At 33.3% G+C, this 12,530-nt stretch overlaps 1 protein-coding gene and 1 long non-coding RNA gene across 8 annotated transcripts in view; both read right to left on the reverse strand.

The window, feature by feature from the left end:
- Positions 1-12,530, reverse strand: part of LOC136344193 (pleckstrin homology domain-containing family G member 5) — a 70,402-nt gene that overhangs the window by 35,857 nt on the left and 22,015 nt on the right. For all 7 annotated transcript variants that reach the window (XM_066291409.1, XM_066291410.1, XM_066291407.1 and 4 more), the window contains one exon: positions 11,927-12,116. In XM_066291409.1, coding sequence (XP_066147506.1) covers positions 11,927-12,116 — 190 coding nt within the window. The remainder of the gene's footprint in view (positions 1-11,926; positions 12,117-12,530) is intronic.
- Positions 5,021-5,736, reverse strand: LOC136344199 (uncharacterized). Its single transcript, XR_010732923.1, has 3 exons — positions 5,546-5,736; positions 5,332-5,471; positions 5,021-5,276 (listed from the first exon to the last, which is right to left on the reverse strand). It is a non-coding gene; the product is annotated as an uncharacterized lncRNA (long non-coding RNA).

Consider the following 12,530-nt stretch of genomic DNA (forward strand, 5'->3'; position numbering starts at 1 on the left):
GGTGTTTGAAAATTGTAAATATTTTCTGGAACAGACTTTATGCCTGATTATTATTACCTGATATTTTTAAAGGACAAAATAAAGGTAAAGAAAACAAATAATTCCTTTCGCACACAATGCAGGCAAATCTGCTTAGTTTCCGTAAAAAAAAAATTAGAATGCAAAGTTTTAGAATAGTAGCATAAATTTGATAAATACCGGTGGTTAAAAATGAATTGTTGACGCCTTAACAATACAATTTGTAAAAAAAAAACGGTACCATACAAACGAAAAATAATAGAAACTGTAATCGATTCGTGGCAAAAATTGGATTCTTTTATATTCATTACTGATAGTTTTGCAGGCAGAAATAGCAAGCATAACAAAAGGTAAATTTTAAATAGAACTCGATATCATGCCTTTTACGGAAAAGGCTAAATCTAGGTTCATTATTTCTGTGACTATGTAAAATTCAGTCCTAAATTTCCTTTATTAAAAATATCAAAGTTAAAATGAAGGGCAAATATCTAACAATGACTTATTTATAAGCTCTGCATTGGCATACGATCAAATTTTCTTTCAAGGCGATAATCTTCTTATAGCGAAAAGCCTTTAAGTTTAAAAAACAAATCTGTGTTTTGAACTGAGAAAGTTGCTTCGATTTAATTCAGAAGAATTATGTATTTCTGAAGTAATAATATTGGTTGTTTAAATTAAATTTCATCATCTTTCTCAGTGTCTGTTGTTATACTACTTAATATCTCTTCCTAATGACACCTCACCTGTTATCTAGTAATTTATTGGAAACTGGCCGAAATTAGTATTTTTCTCAATAACAACTGTAGTTTTGTCAAAGTTCTAAGACCCTTTTGTGGATCCGTATCGTTAATACAAACAGATACTTAAAACCCTAAGTGCGCACCATAAATCTTGCTTTAATTATAATACTCTTCGGGTATTTCAGCTACAAAGCTATTCTCCTTTGATACCGAATATTGTCCCAGATCTCTAAAACGGAACTTGGCTCCCACCTGGCTCACAGACTTAATAATTACAGTCCGTATTTTAATATAAATCGTCCCTTAACCCATAAAAGAACACCCTGTTTGCTTTGCCAAGAGGGAGAGATAACAGGGTTATTCAAATTCCCTGCTCACCATCGAGATCTCGAAAGCCGTAAAAGATGTGAAGTCGGTTAAATTGGAGGAAATTTACGTACTTTTATGTTGAACAAAACCACGTTTAAAAATTTAGAAAATTTTGACTAGTTCTGGGAACAATCGAGAAAAATCTATAATTGCTCAAATTGTTTTGAATTTATTCTGATGTTACTTGAAGAAATGCTTAAAAATAAATATTATTTCTTCACTGGCTCTTCTTTTTTGTCCTCTACTAGACAGGACTATCAAGTTTTTAATACGACTTTTCAGATGAAGAGTACCATCAATAATTTTTGTTAAGATAGACTGATCGTTTTGCAACTGCTACGATTTTCGAGATCCCAATGGTGAGCATCACTTTTTGAATAACCCTGTATTGTTTTTCGTTTATTTTTATTTCACATGCATAATTCGAGGTGGAATAATAACTTTTCTTCCGAACAGCTCTTAAAACACATACAATGAGACACTAACGAACCTAATTATCTTGCTCTAATTTGGGCCATACTTCATCCTCCCTGAAGATATAGGCGTAAAACGTTTATTTAATGACCCTGTTATAGGATGAAGTTAACGCAATTAGCTTTAAATAATTTTAGCCTATTAATAATTAAATTACTTGATTTCTTAAGAAAATTACACTCTTTCACGGTAAGAGTTATAATTAACGCCACCAAATCTCATAACAAATTCAAATTATACCAAGCCCTTAAATTATACTTAATGTATTTGTTCATTAACTATCCCAGTTTAATATAGGGAACACAAATTTAACATATAAAACCCATAACGTCAACGCAGATACATTAAGCGCACACGTTATAAGTCCTGGCAGATCGTCGTAAATGAAAGAGGTTTACTGCCTTGCAAACTTCAGGTATATGAGAGAAAAGACAGGCCTCAGGCCTATAATAAATCCCTGTAGATTCGGTCTTATTAGACGTGCCTTGAGAATATTATTTCATGCGTATGCTGGAAATTGCTCAGATTTGTTAGGGCAGCCGGTAAAAGTAATCAGATTGTAATTCATGGAAATTTAACCGATAGCACGATTTTTTTAAACATCAAATAAGTCCTTAAAGCTCTTGCTACACAAATGTCTTTAGTAAAAGGGCTTTTTCTAAGAATGTTTGAATTTCGAATTAGATTCATTAATTTTTCAAATAGTGTTTTCCTGGATTAAAAGTAATTCTCTTTATCTTTCTAAAGTGGCAAAATAATCCTGCTTCTGCTTCAACGTTTAAAACTACACAAAACAATAATAATTAAAATTATTTAGTATTTAAGCGCGAACTGAAAATAAATTGTTTTCCTAACTCCATAAAGATAATGAAGTTCGAGTTGCACAATATTATTTAAAATGTACTTTTTGATCTCCCCAACATATCTGTTAGTTTTCAATGACGTAACAAACTTAAAATAAAGCTAATTTGAAAACTCCTGTTCTACATCTATCTAAATGTTCCTCTTTTATTCGTTGTCCTTGTTTCGCGTTTAATAATATTACATTTTTTTAAATCTAACCTGTTTCCAAAAAACCAGGTTTGAGCCAACCATTCGAAAAGACAATTTTTATTACCTACCTACGTCTCTCAAATTTAATCTTCCAAAAGAATAAATGGTGTATTTAAAACAGGGATCATCACATCAAACAGTATAATGCAACAGTTGAAAAGTTGAAAACGAATTCATTTGCAAACTTAACACCGAGTGCTGGCAGTCCAATTTAATGTACCTCCCCTAATTAAAAAAGTTTATTTATGAGCTTTGTCTTGAAGCATAACATCCGCTGTAGGTTTATTATTTTAGAAAATTTCCCTCTGAGACCTTTTAAAAACTGTTAATTTCAACCTTTAATATTGGAAGGTATTATATAAATGTTGTTTATCTAAATTTTGAAATTCTAACAAACATAAAGATATGTAAAAGATGCAACCAAGTATCGTTTCATTGCCTATAAGTTACGTGGGAAATGACATGAAAATGGTGTTTATTTGTTAAACTTTTACGTTCTTGGGTAGAACATTTTCACGTTATTTTTGGAAGAGTGCAAATCGACGGTCCTGGGAAAAAGTAAAGCAAAGTTGTCACTTTTTGGATTTTACACGATTTATTTTATCATTAAAGATTTCAGCAAATTGCGCTCTCTGGCACATTCATTTTACATTAAATCGAATTATTTTATTGAAATGCGAAAAATTTACAAATTTACCAATTTAATTTCTGTTCATTAAATTATCTAAAGAATTGAATCATTAAACCTCACTAAACTTTACGACTAAAATTTGGCATTAGCATTTAAGTACCAAAAAGAAAATCGACGCTTTTGTTTTTTTTTTTTTTGGTTAGTTATTACTGAATTGAGGTTAACAAGAGAAATAATATAATTTCAGGTACTATAGAAAGATATAGACGTATTTCTGGAAATGACCTTTATGTAGAATCTAATTTTATTAAACGATTTATTACTGCTTTTGTTCTGTAAATGGAAAGTTTCCTTAAGCTACAACGACCTCCCAAGACTAATATGGAAACTTTTCAACTTTTCGGTTTAATGGACTCACACGTAAGTACCCAATAAAATTTATGTCCTCGTAAAATAAGACATTTAAAGCTTAAAAGTCTATCTAGCCAGAATGTCAAGTAAGAGTTTCTGTTATGCTTAATCTAAAAATTCTGCTTAAACTGACCCAAAGACGAGTTGAAATAGATGCTTCAAACTTCACTTTATCATCAATAAAATTCAGTTTTAGCCCAAGATAAATGGCTTAATGCGGCTCAATATCATATTTATATGACCGTACATCGAATAGCCAACTTAAGGAAACTTTTCAGGCCCTGCATCCATATTTTATCGAAGGGATATTTTAAAATACGAACTTTATCGGCCCTATAAATTCAAGTAAAGCGTTTATCAGAGTAAACCTTTTCCTTGATCGATTACTCGTGTCCTTCTTATACCCCACATGAGAAGATTTGAGGTTTATTTTTAACGGATCCAAATAAATAATTCCATTTCGTTATTGAATAAAAGGTGTCGAAACTAAGAGCTTTTCTCCCGAGTTGTTGGTGGCTGAGACACTCAGATAGCACCTGTTTTATTATACGAAAAAGCCGATTAAAAAAAGCAAAGGAAGAAAATCGCTTCAACCTTATCTTTTTCTTTAATCTGTATAGAAAAAAAGCACTTTGTTCTTTTAAATACTTAAGAAATTTGTATTAAAAGGAATCTACTAATAAGTCAGCAAGAATTGCTAGAAATATTACGAGAAATTCACATGAAAATAAGTCCAAAAATGTGTGGGTATTAAGATAACTACAAGGTGTAAAAAAAATTGTGAGCAAAAATTAACTAGATTTCCACTTACCTGAACTGAGCAAGTATAGAAGTAAATTATAGCGCTGTTTCAAAAAACTGGAAGTTACTTCAAATGTTACAAAAAAATTGTATTTAGGAACAAAAAAAAAACTAGGAATTTGATGAATGACGATTTGACAAGTCTGCCTAGGATACACGTAAACGTAATAAAACAAAATCCTAAGCTGTAGTTTAGAGTGGTAAAGAGGATCTTGACATAGAAAAATGTGACCGTATAAGTTTTCATAATCAATTGGGAAATTTAATAAAATGTTAAACTATTGTACTATGTGTACTTTCACAACAAAGCATTTTCGGATGCATTTTGTCCCATTTTTTGACATAGAATACTCAGTTACAAGACCTTGCATATAAGAAATGCTCATTTGTTACATCTGATTAATGGAAAAACTGTCAGAGAAGCGGCAAGCAGGCTCTTTCCATCTACTCGTATTCAAGAATGATATGGGAGGCTCTGATTTGCTTGTATATGGAAATATGATCGGAATTAAATAATCGGCAATTAAATAATCTTAAGTCACTCTCTATTTTCTTCCCTTTAGACCCTCTTCAACAATATTCTCAAATTCTCATTTTTGTGAGTAGATGACATATTGCTCATAGTCAATTAAAATAAACACATTAGATTTCCCCAACAAACTCCATAAAAATATCCTGTAATTGAGGAAACACGAATACCCGGTTCCATTTCCTTAATGTCTGTCACCCGTTGTTGTTTTGGTCCCAAGTTAATATAATGGATGGATTTCCTTGTGCAACTACAACACAATAGTAAATGTTTCGTAATGCATTCCTTCAGAAATATCTACATACAATTTCCCTACAGGTGAATATTCCCAGATTTTTAAGCTCAAAGATGAACATTTCATAGAGATGTAACACATTATTTGATTATATTTGATACACGCAATCCTCAATAAATTCAATTACCATTATTCAAAGTACCAGATTGCCTAATAATGCCAAGTAAATCCACAATCACCTCAAACAAGCTTTAATAGCTAATTAAAAGTACAGTAATACTCACTTATACAAAACATATAAGACATCGATACAAAAAACCAAAACGGACGACGCTTAAAAACTAACTGGCTCGAAAAAGCGTGGAAAACTTTTGAAATAAATTTGGCGCGCGCGCGTGTTCGATCTTGCGTTCGTTGTCACGTGTGACGTTTCCGACGTCAGCTGCGATGCGAGACTGACTTTGCCGGGCGTCGAAAATGCCGGCCGTCGCGACGTCCGATCAACCCTCGCGAGAGACGTCGCACGAAAGGGTCGGAGCACCGAAATCAGGCATCGAAACACAAACAATGGATTACGTTTCCCTACAGTATCACCCCTAAAATCGGGTGTTGTCGGCCTTAAAATAGTGGAAGTAAATGCTCACTTTCATGCATCCGTCATCCGACGTTACGATGATCTGCAATTGAGTGAATTAAATCGCAACTCGACTTGAAAATGATCAAAAAGACAACATAATACGAGCAATTTCGAAGAATATTATGATAATATTAAACAAAAATTACGAAGAGAGGGAGTCAAGACTTTCCGCATTGTGGCTCCTTATACATCCGACATTAAAAGAGCTGAATTTTACTTTTTATTACTAACGCATATCAAACAAAATTTCATATGGTTTTAACTTTATATCACAATCGGGTTGTTGCCAAGGGTAACCTGTCAAAATTCATATTATTGTGTCAAATAATCTTTATATTAACCGAATAATAATACAAACCAAAACTAAAAATTATTTCAATTTTATCCGACATTATACCGCTCTGTAACTGGCCAGGATCGGATGACGGATGTATGTATATAATGGATCTTCAGACTGCTTGTGTTCATTTCTCACCGGATGACGGAAGTATGAGGACAAGTTTGAGTGCACTTAACGTTATTTTAATAACATTCCTCTCATTAACACCGCACAACTGCTTCGTTCAAATAAATATTAATTTCTTGTCTTCGATTATTATTGAATTTCCGAACTTTCTTTCGGGAATATATTCGAAGAGAGATCTTCTCGAAACTAGGCAATTGCGCCACGTGCCCTGATAACTTCATCTTGGCAAGAGAACACTTGAAATTGGGCGCTCTAACAAAATAGGCCCGTGTGTCTACCAACCTAATTACGTTCCAAGACCGAAAAAGTTTCCAATGAAGTTTCGCTCTTGTAACATAAATTGAACACCAGCCTCCGGTCTATAAAATTCTAATTTGGTAATATTGCCAGGCAATAGGAGAGGGACACAATGGCGCCGCAACAAAATCGAACCTTTGAGGGATGGAAATTCCGTTCGCTTGTCTATTAAAATAGCCCCAGGAACAACTGGGGAGGTAAATCGTTGCTACTTCCGAAGTCGCCTGACTTGGAAGTATTAAAACCAAGCTGAGTCATTGAAGTGGACACACACACACAGATATTACTAAAATGAAGTTTTGTTGATAATTTTTAAGGGACCAAGGGAACTTGAGGAACAAAGATTTAAAAAAAATGGTTAGACACTATATCTGTCTAGAATGCCTTTTTCGCACATCCACTTAAGTTTGAAATCGTAAAAAGAATTTCGATTTCGACGGAATGTTTTATTGTTTATCATGGGTTCTTCCTTGAATGGATATCACCAATTGCCGTTTTTTCCTTCATATTTATTTACAAATTTCTCTACATTAGTCCTAAGTCTCCGAAAATTTGGTGACAAATCCAGATTAACGCATTAGCTAAATGTACCACAGCATAACTCCATGTAAATATTTTAAAATCAACAACAACAATATGTTACCGTGCATTAATGTCGAAACCTTTAGGTAATGGAGAGGGAAAGAGATGAGAGATACATTGGAAAAAGATATTTTAAACACTAATTTAGAAAACGCAGTTTATTCTAAAACTTACAACCTTCATTGCTCTGTTAAGCGTGCTTACACTACGTATGAATACAAATAATGTCGAAATTTTTGAATTCAAATAATCCAAGTCTAAATAAACAAGAACCAACATCTCGTTTACTGAAACACTGTTCTTCAAAAGAAATAACATTAATTTACCCGAAGGGCTAGCGATAAAAACCACTTAAGGGGCCCCAATGTTGTAATGCAAGAATGCGAAAGTTTGCGTTTATTGAACATAGTCTGAAAAGTTTTAATTTTAAATTGAATGTAGGCAGAGTTTTAACGTCAATTTAATGTGACCCGAGTGGCCCTCATGCGTAAAATCAAAAGCTACAGGGCAGCGTTATTATTTGTTTACTTTGCCGACACCAAAGCAAGAATGTTCCATATTCAAATTGGTTTTAGCTTCTTTATATTCCCCTCTAAGCTGTTTTTGTTTACATTAGGTATTTACAAGAGGGATTGAGAATACGAAACGATTCGGTTATAATCTGCTTTTTTTGACGAGAGATATGAATCCTTTATTGGCCCAAAATAACGCCCAAAGCAAGAAAGTGATAAACTTTAATACATTTCTATGAAATGTACCTTTTTTACATCTGATTTTTTTCTTTTTTTTTCTCATTATTAAAAAAATTAGCGGAAGCAACTGGCTCAAAAATTAAAATCGGAAAGATAAATTAGGAATAATATATTATATGGTGCATTTTATTGGGATGTGTGACTCTGATATATTTTGTTTTAGCTATAAATCGCAAAAATTAAGAACAAAATAAATCAGGGACAAACTACAATATAGAAATTAGAAAATCACTAATTTGGTTTGCATAAAACGACGAGGTAGGTGTCAATGGATATAATTTTAATGACACTGTGGCATAGTGGAAGTAAATTACAATTTCAACAGTAAACACAAAAATTTCTCATCAGCAAAGTGCTACAAATTCGTGTCTAAGTTCTTGAAATCAACTAGAGAAACCAATTTGAATTTGAGTGCTTTTTCCATCTGCAATACTTATTTCAACCTCTATCCACCATTGATCCATTCAAAATCAGATTCGAATGGGTCAGGATAACACTTGTCATTTTCAACTTGTCCGGATAAATTCGGACTGGTCAGCGCAGCAATGCGGCACGCCTATAGCCGAGTTAAAGTTTGCGGTTAAATTCCAGACCGACTAATTATTCCACAATTACGGTCCCTTTATCCAATATAATAATTGGATTGAACAACTGCGATGCCTGAAATTTAGCCGTATGTGTTTTGTCGATGAATGAAGGAAATGGGCCGATTATGGGAAAATTGGCAATTGGGGTGTACAAATTCGGTTTGGGATTAGAGCAAAAAACGGTGCTTTTTGGTTGGGTGTAATCGTTATCGCTATTCAGGAAAACATGGCAAGTCCATTAGCAGAAATGCTTATTCAGGGTGCCCATGTAGAGCTAAAAATAGAGCTGGCCTTTAATATATAACTTTAAGCTCCAATAACGTCTGAGGGAAATACCAATAAGAATGACTATGGAAATTTATCACATTAACTTCCCTAAGCCCATATAGTAAAAATAACCGAACTTTTGTCGGGCTGAGGACGATGCAAAATAATCTCAAAATTATTAAATTTCCGGCAATTTGTAATGTATTAGTGTTGATTTCTCAAAGTTCTTCGGCGATGCTCCAAATTTTCAAATCGTTAAAAATAAACTTTTCCGGAGGCAATTCGCCCCCTGGAAAATATCTGGGCTAACGCTGTATTAGCTGAAGTGTAAAATATTTTCAGTAGTTATATAAGAATGTAATATAATCGCTGTAATTTTCATTAAATATGGAGGATTAAAAGTTAAACATATTTGCGCTCGTCTACCTTGTCGAAACGTTGGTAAATTGCAAAGCTCCAAGGCTATCCCGAAATCTCTTATCTGGATATCCGTAGGGGATTTGTTCATTTCAATTTAAAATTAACGGGATTGTGGTTTGAAATACGGTGAGTTTAAAATGCATTTGTATTGCACTCCGAAAACTACTTTTGAGTGATTTTGTACGTTAGGATAGTCTTTGTGTCAGCAAATTTCTAAACAAACAGGACCGCAAAAGAAAACTCTGCAGAAGCGCAATCTATCGGAAACGGAAAATCTAAGCAGTATTTGAAAATATCGTATTATTTTGTTTATTGTTTAATGATAATAATTAAAAAGGAATTAAGAAAATTTCAGGAAAATCACGACATATTTTAGATGTTATTTTTCAGTATACTTAACTAACATTCAATATTTAGGGTTGAAAAATCATGACAGTAATGGCCTAATGTCCAGATTATTCTTCCCCGTGAACTTATCTAATTGTTAAACGTCAACTAAATGATTAATCTCGAAAACAGATATTTAAACTTCCAAACCATCAGACAAAAATAAAAATAGTGCCACGTGGCTTCATTATACCTGCAATTAAGTTAAATTAGAATTGTTTTACTTTGCATTTAGGAACAATAGAACAAAGCGTTGGAAAAGAAGATGGAAATTCACGAAGTTATGGAAAACAAGTGGAAGGGGGCAGCTTGCTGCTCTGAGATAGTATCTATATAAAAAGTTCTCTTTGGGGATTTTTTATATATCATGGATTTTGAATAATGTGGCAAGGGTCATAAATTTTTAACACAGAACTGAAAAGAGGGTTGAATCGAAATATACGCATTGCAAATGTCTGTGGATATAACTTTGTAACGTATTTTCTTAAAGTTAAAGATAATAAATTGTGGTTCCAAATATGAAATAAAAATTTCAAGCCCAAAAAAAAACATTTTTAAGAAAAACATTTTTAACCGACCATAGTATTAATATATTTTGTTATTCACATGTATCCCGATGAATTCCAAATAGGTCATAAGGCAGGATTTAGCAGATAAATTTAATCTTAAAGATGTCCACATATCAGGCAGTACTGAATGCCAGAAGGGCACACACGAGATATTAATTTTAATTTATATATATACATATATAAATTATATATATATATAAACTTTTCTTTACAACACTTCAAAAGAATATTGCTAAATTTTTTTTTATATGAAAGGAACTCACCTTTTGATTCACCCTGTATTTCTTTGGGGTATTAATGAATCCACAAGTATTCTTGTTGTCACGAATAAAATGATAAGCATTTTTTATTAATTTATTAAAAATAATCAGCTTTGTTATTGTTTTTTTTTAATATAAAACATACCCCTAGATATTTGCGATGTGTATAACTTAAAGTATTTTGCTATTTTTTGGTTGAGATTCGTTTATTAAGTATTTAACAGATAAACCGTGGGGGACATGTTGGCATAGATAAGCCTGAAATTTAACCAGATATTTCTGCTTACAAGTTCATTTCGAGCTAAGAAACAAAATGCAACGAGCTGCACTTAATCCCTCAAAGATGTTATCGATAGACATTTAACCACTGTCGACTTTCTCACAAAATCGAACACGCCAAATTAAAATTGCGCCAATCCCAGGAGGATCTCCAAGAACTTTTCATCCGTATTAAGTCTGCACACGTTCCGAAAACCTCCTCCTCACAGTGAAATGGGCTTTAACAATCTTGGAATTTCTAGTGTTATTAAGGACCTTTGTCAAGCCCACAGGACATAAAAAAAAAATTATAAAAGGACGTTAGACTTTTATTGTTAAGGTCGGGCAAATAACGCTTTAAGAGCTGTCATGTCAAGATGAAGAGAAATAAATCAAACTTTAAGTCGACAAATGTAGTATTTCAACTTCTGAACTTTAGAGTTGAAGGGAAATTGCATCTTCTGTTCAGTATCAGCAGTGAGACGGGCATATTACCAAAGAGTGGGTTAGCATTAATTTCGTTAAATACACTGAGACGAAATGGAACATTTGCAATTTAAAGTTTTGATGAATTGCATATTTTAGTTTGCTACTTCAGCAATTTTTGCCCTCAGTTTTTTTTAGTGAGCTGATAAAAATGTTTTGTCCAACTATACTCCCAAACTTCCTTCTCATAAATCGCGGGGTAACCACGCAAAATTTCAAAGAAATTAGCTCGCCTGACGAATGGCTTCCTTAAAATAGAAAAAAGGAGGTATGGATTAATCTCCAACGACATACGTAGCAAAGTTAGGGCAACTACACCAAAATGGGCGCCCCAAATTACCGGATTACGTGATATCACGCAGGGAAGTTTTTATGTTTCTATAGATAACAAGTCGGCTTTCAGGCGAGATTAGTAAAGACTTTTAGATATGACAATAGAAGAACTATTGAGATGGGACCTCAAAAAAAAACACTCAAAATAAAAAAAAACAATTAGGAAGACTGGAAAATGTTAAACTAATTCTCAGAACTCTTCAATTTTTCTATACATAATTTTAAATAAAAATACAATAACAGAATAATAGTTTTTTCCATTTTCACGGGGTAACAGTACCATTCTTCATGCAAAATATATTTTAACCACTTTGAAGTAATCTTTCGCTAAAGTACCTCTCTTTGTTTATCAAATTTTACATACCGTCTGATCTCCGCGTGGTCTTGTACCGATGAAAGTGGCAGGGTGTCTGATTTTCTGCCTAGTGGCGTTGTGACGTCTCAGCTTTACATAGCTACCGGTACTACTGCCACCACTGCTGTTTGACCGAAAACTGTCGTTATCCAGTCGTCCGTCTTCGGAAGCGACGCTGGATTCGCGAAAACGTCGATATCTGAAATAAAAAAATATATTGTGAACTATCAATCTGGAAGATCAGTCACCTTGTATATATCTTCAACGAAAGTTCGATCATCCTTTAAATCGGTGTACGAGTGGCCAAGTCTTGACACTCGTGCAGCATTTAGTTGAATGTTTAAAGTTTCCGTATGTGCCGGTGGCGCATTCGACCCTCCGCCATTGTCTTTGTTCTCACAAAATCAAAATTTGTCGAATTCAAAAGCACAGTAAATTTGACCTTAGCAGTTATATTTTCGGCATGTCTTCATGGTTATTTAAGATTAACAAATTTTATTATATCTAGTTAGGATTTATTGCCTTCATGCAGGAACACATTCTATAGTCACGCAAAACGATTTGTTTATTACCGAATGTTTACTACGGTATTTCCCATGTTATGCAACTATTT

The sequence above is a fragment of the Euwallacea fornicatus genome, chromosome 16 (assembly GCF_040115645.1).
Source record: "Euwallacea fornicatus isolate EFF26 chromosome 16, ASM4011564v1, whole genome shotgun sequence".
In the NCBI taxonomy this organism is placed as follows: Eukaryota; Metazoa; Arthropoda; class Insecta; order Coleoptera; family Curculionidae; genus Euwallacea; species Euwallacea fornicatus.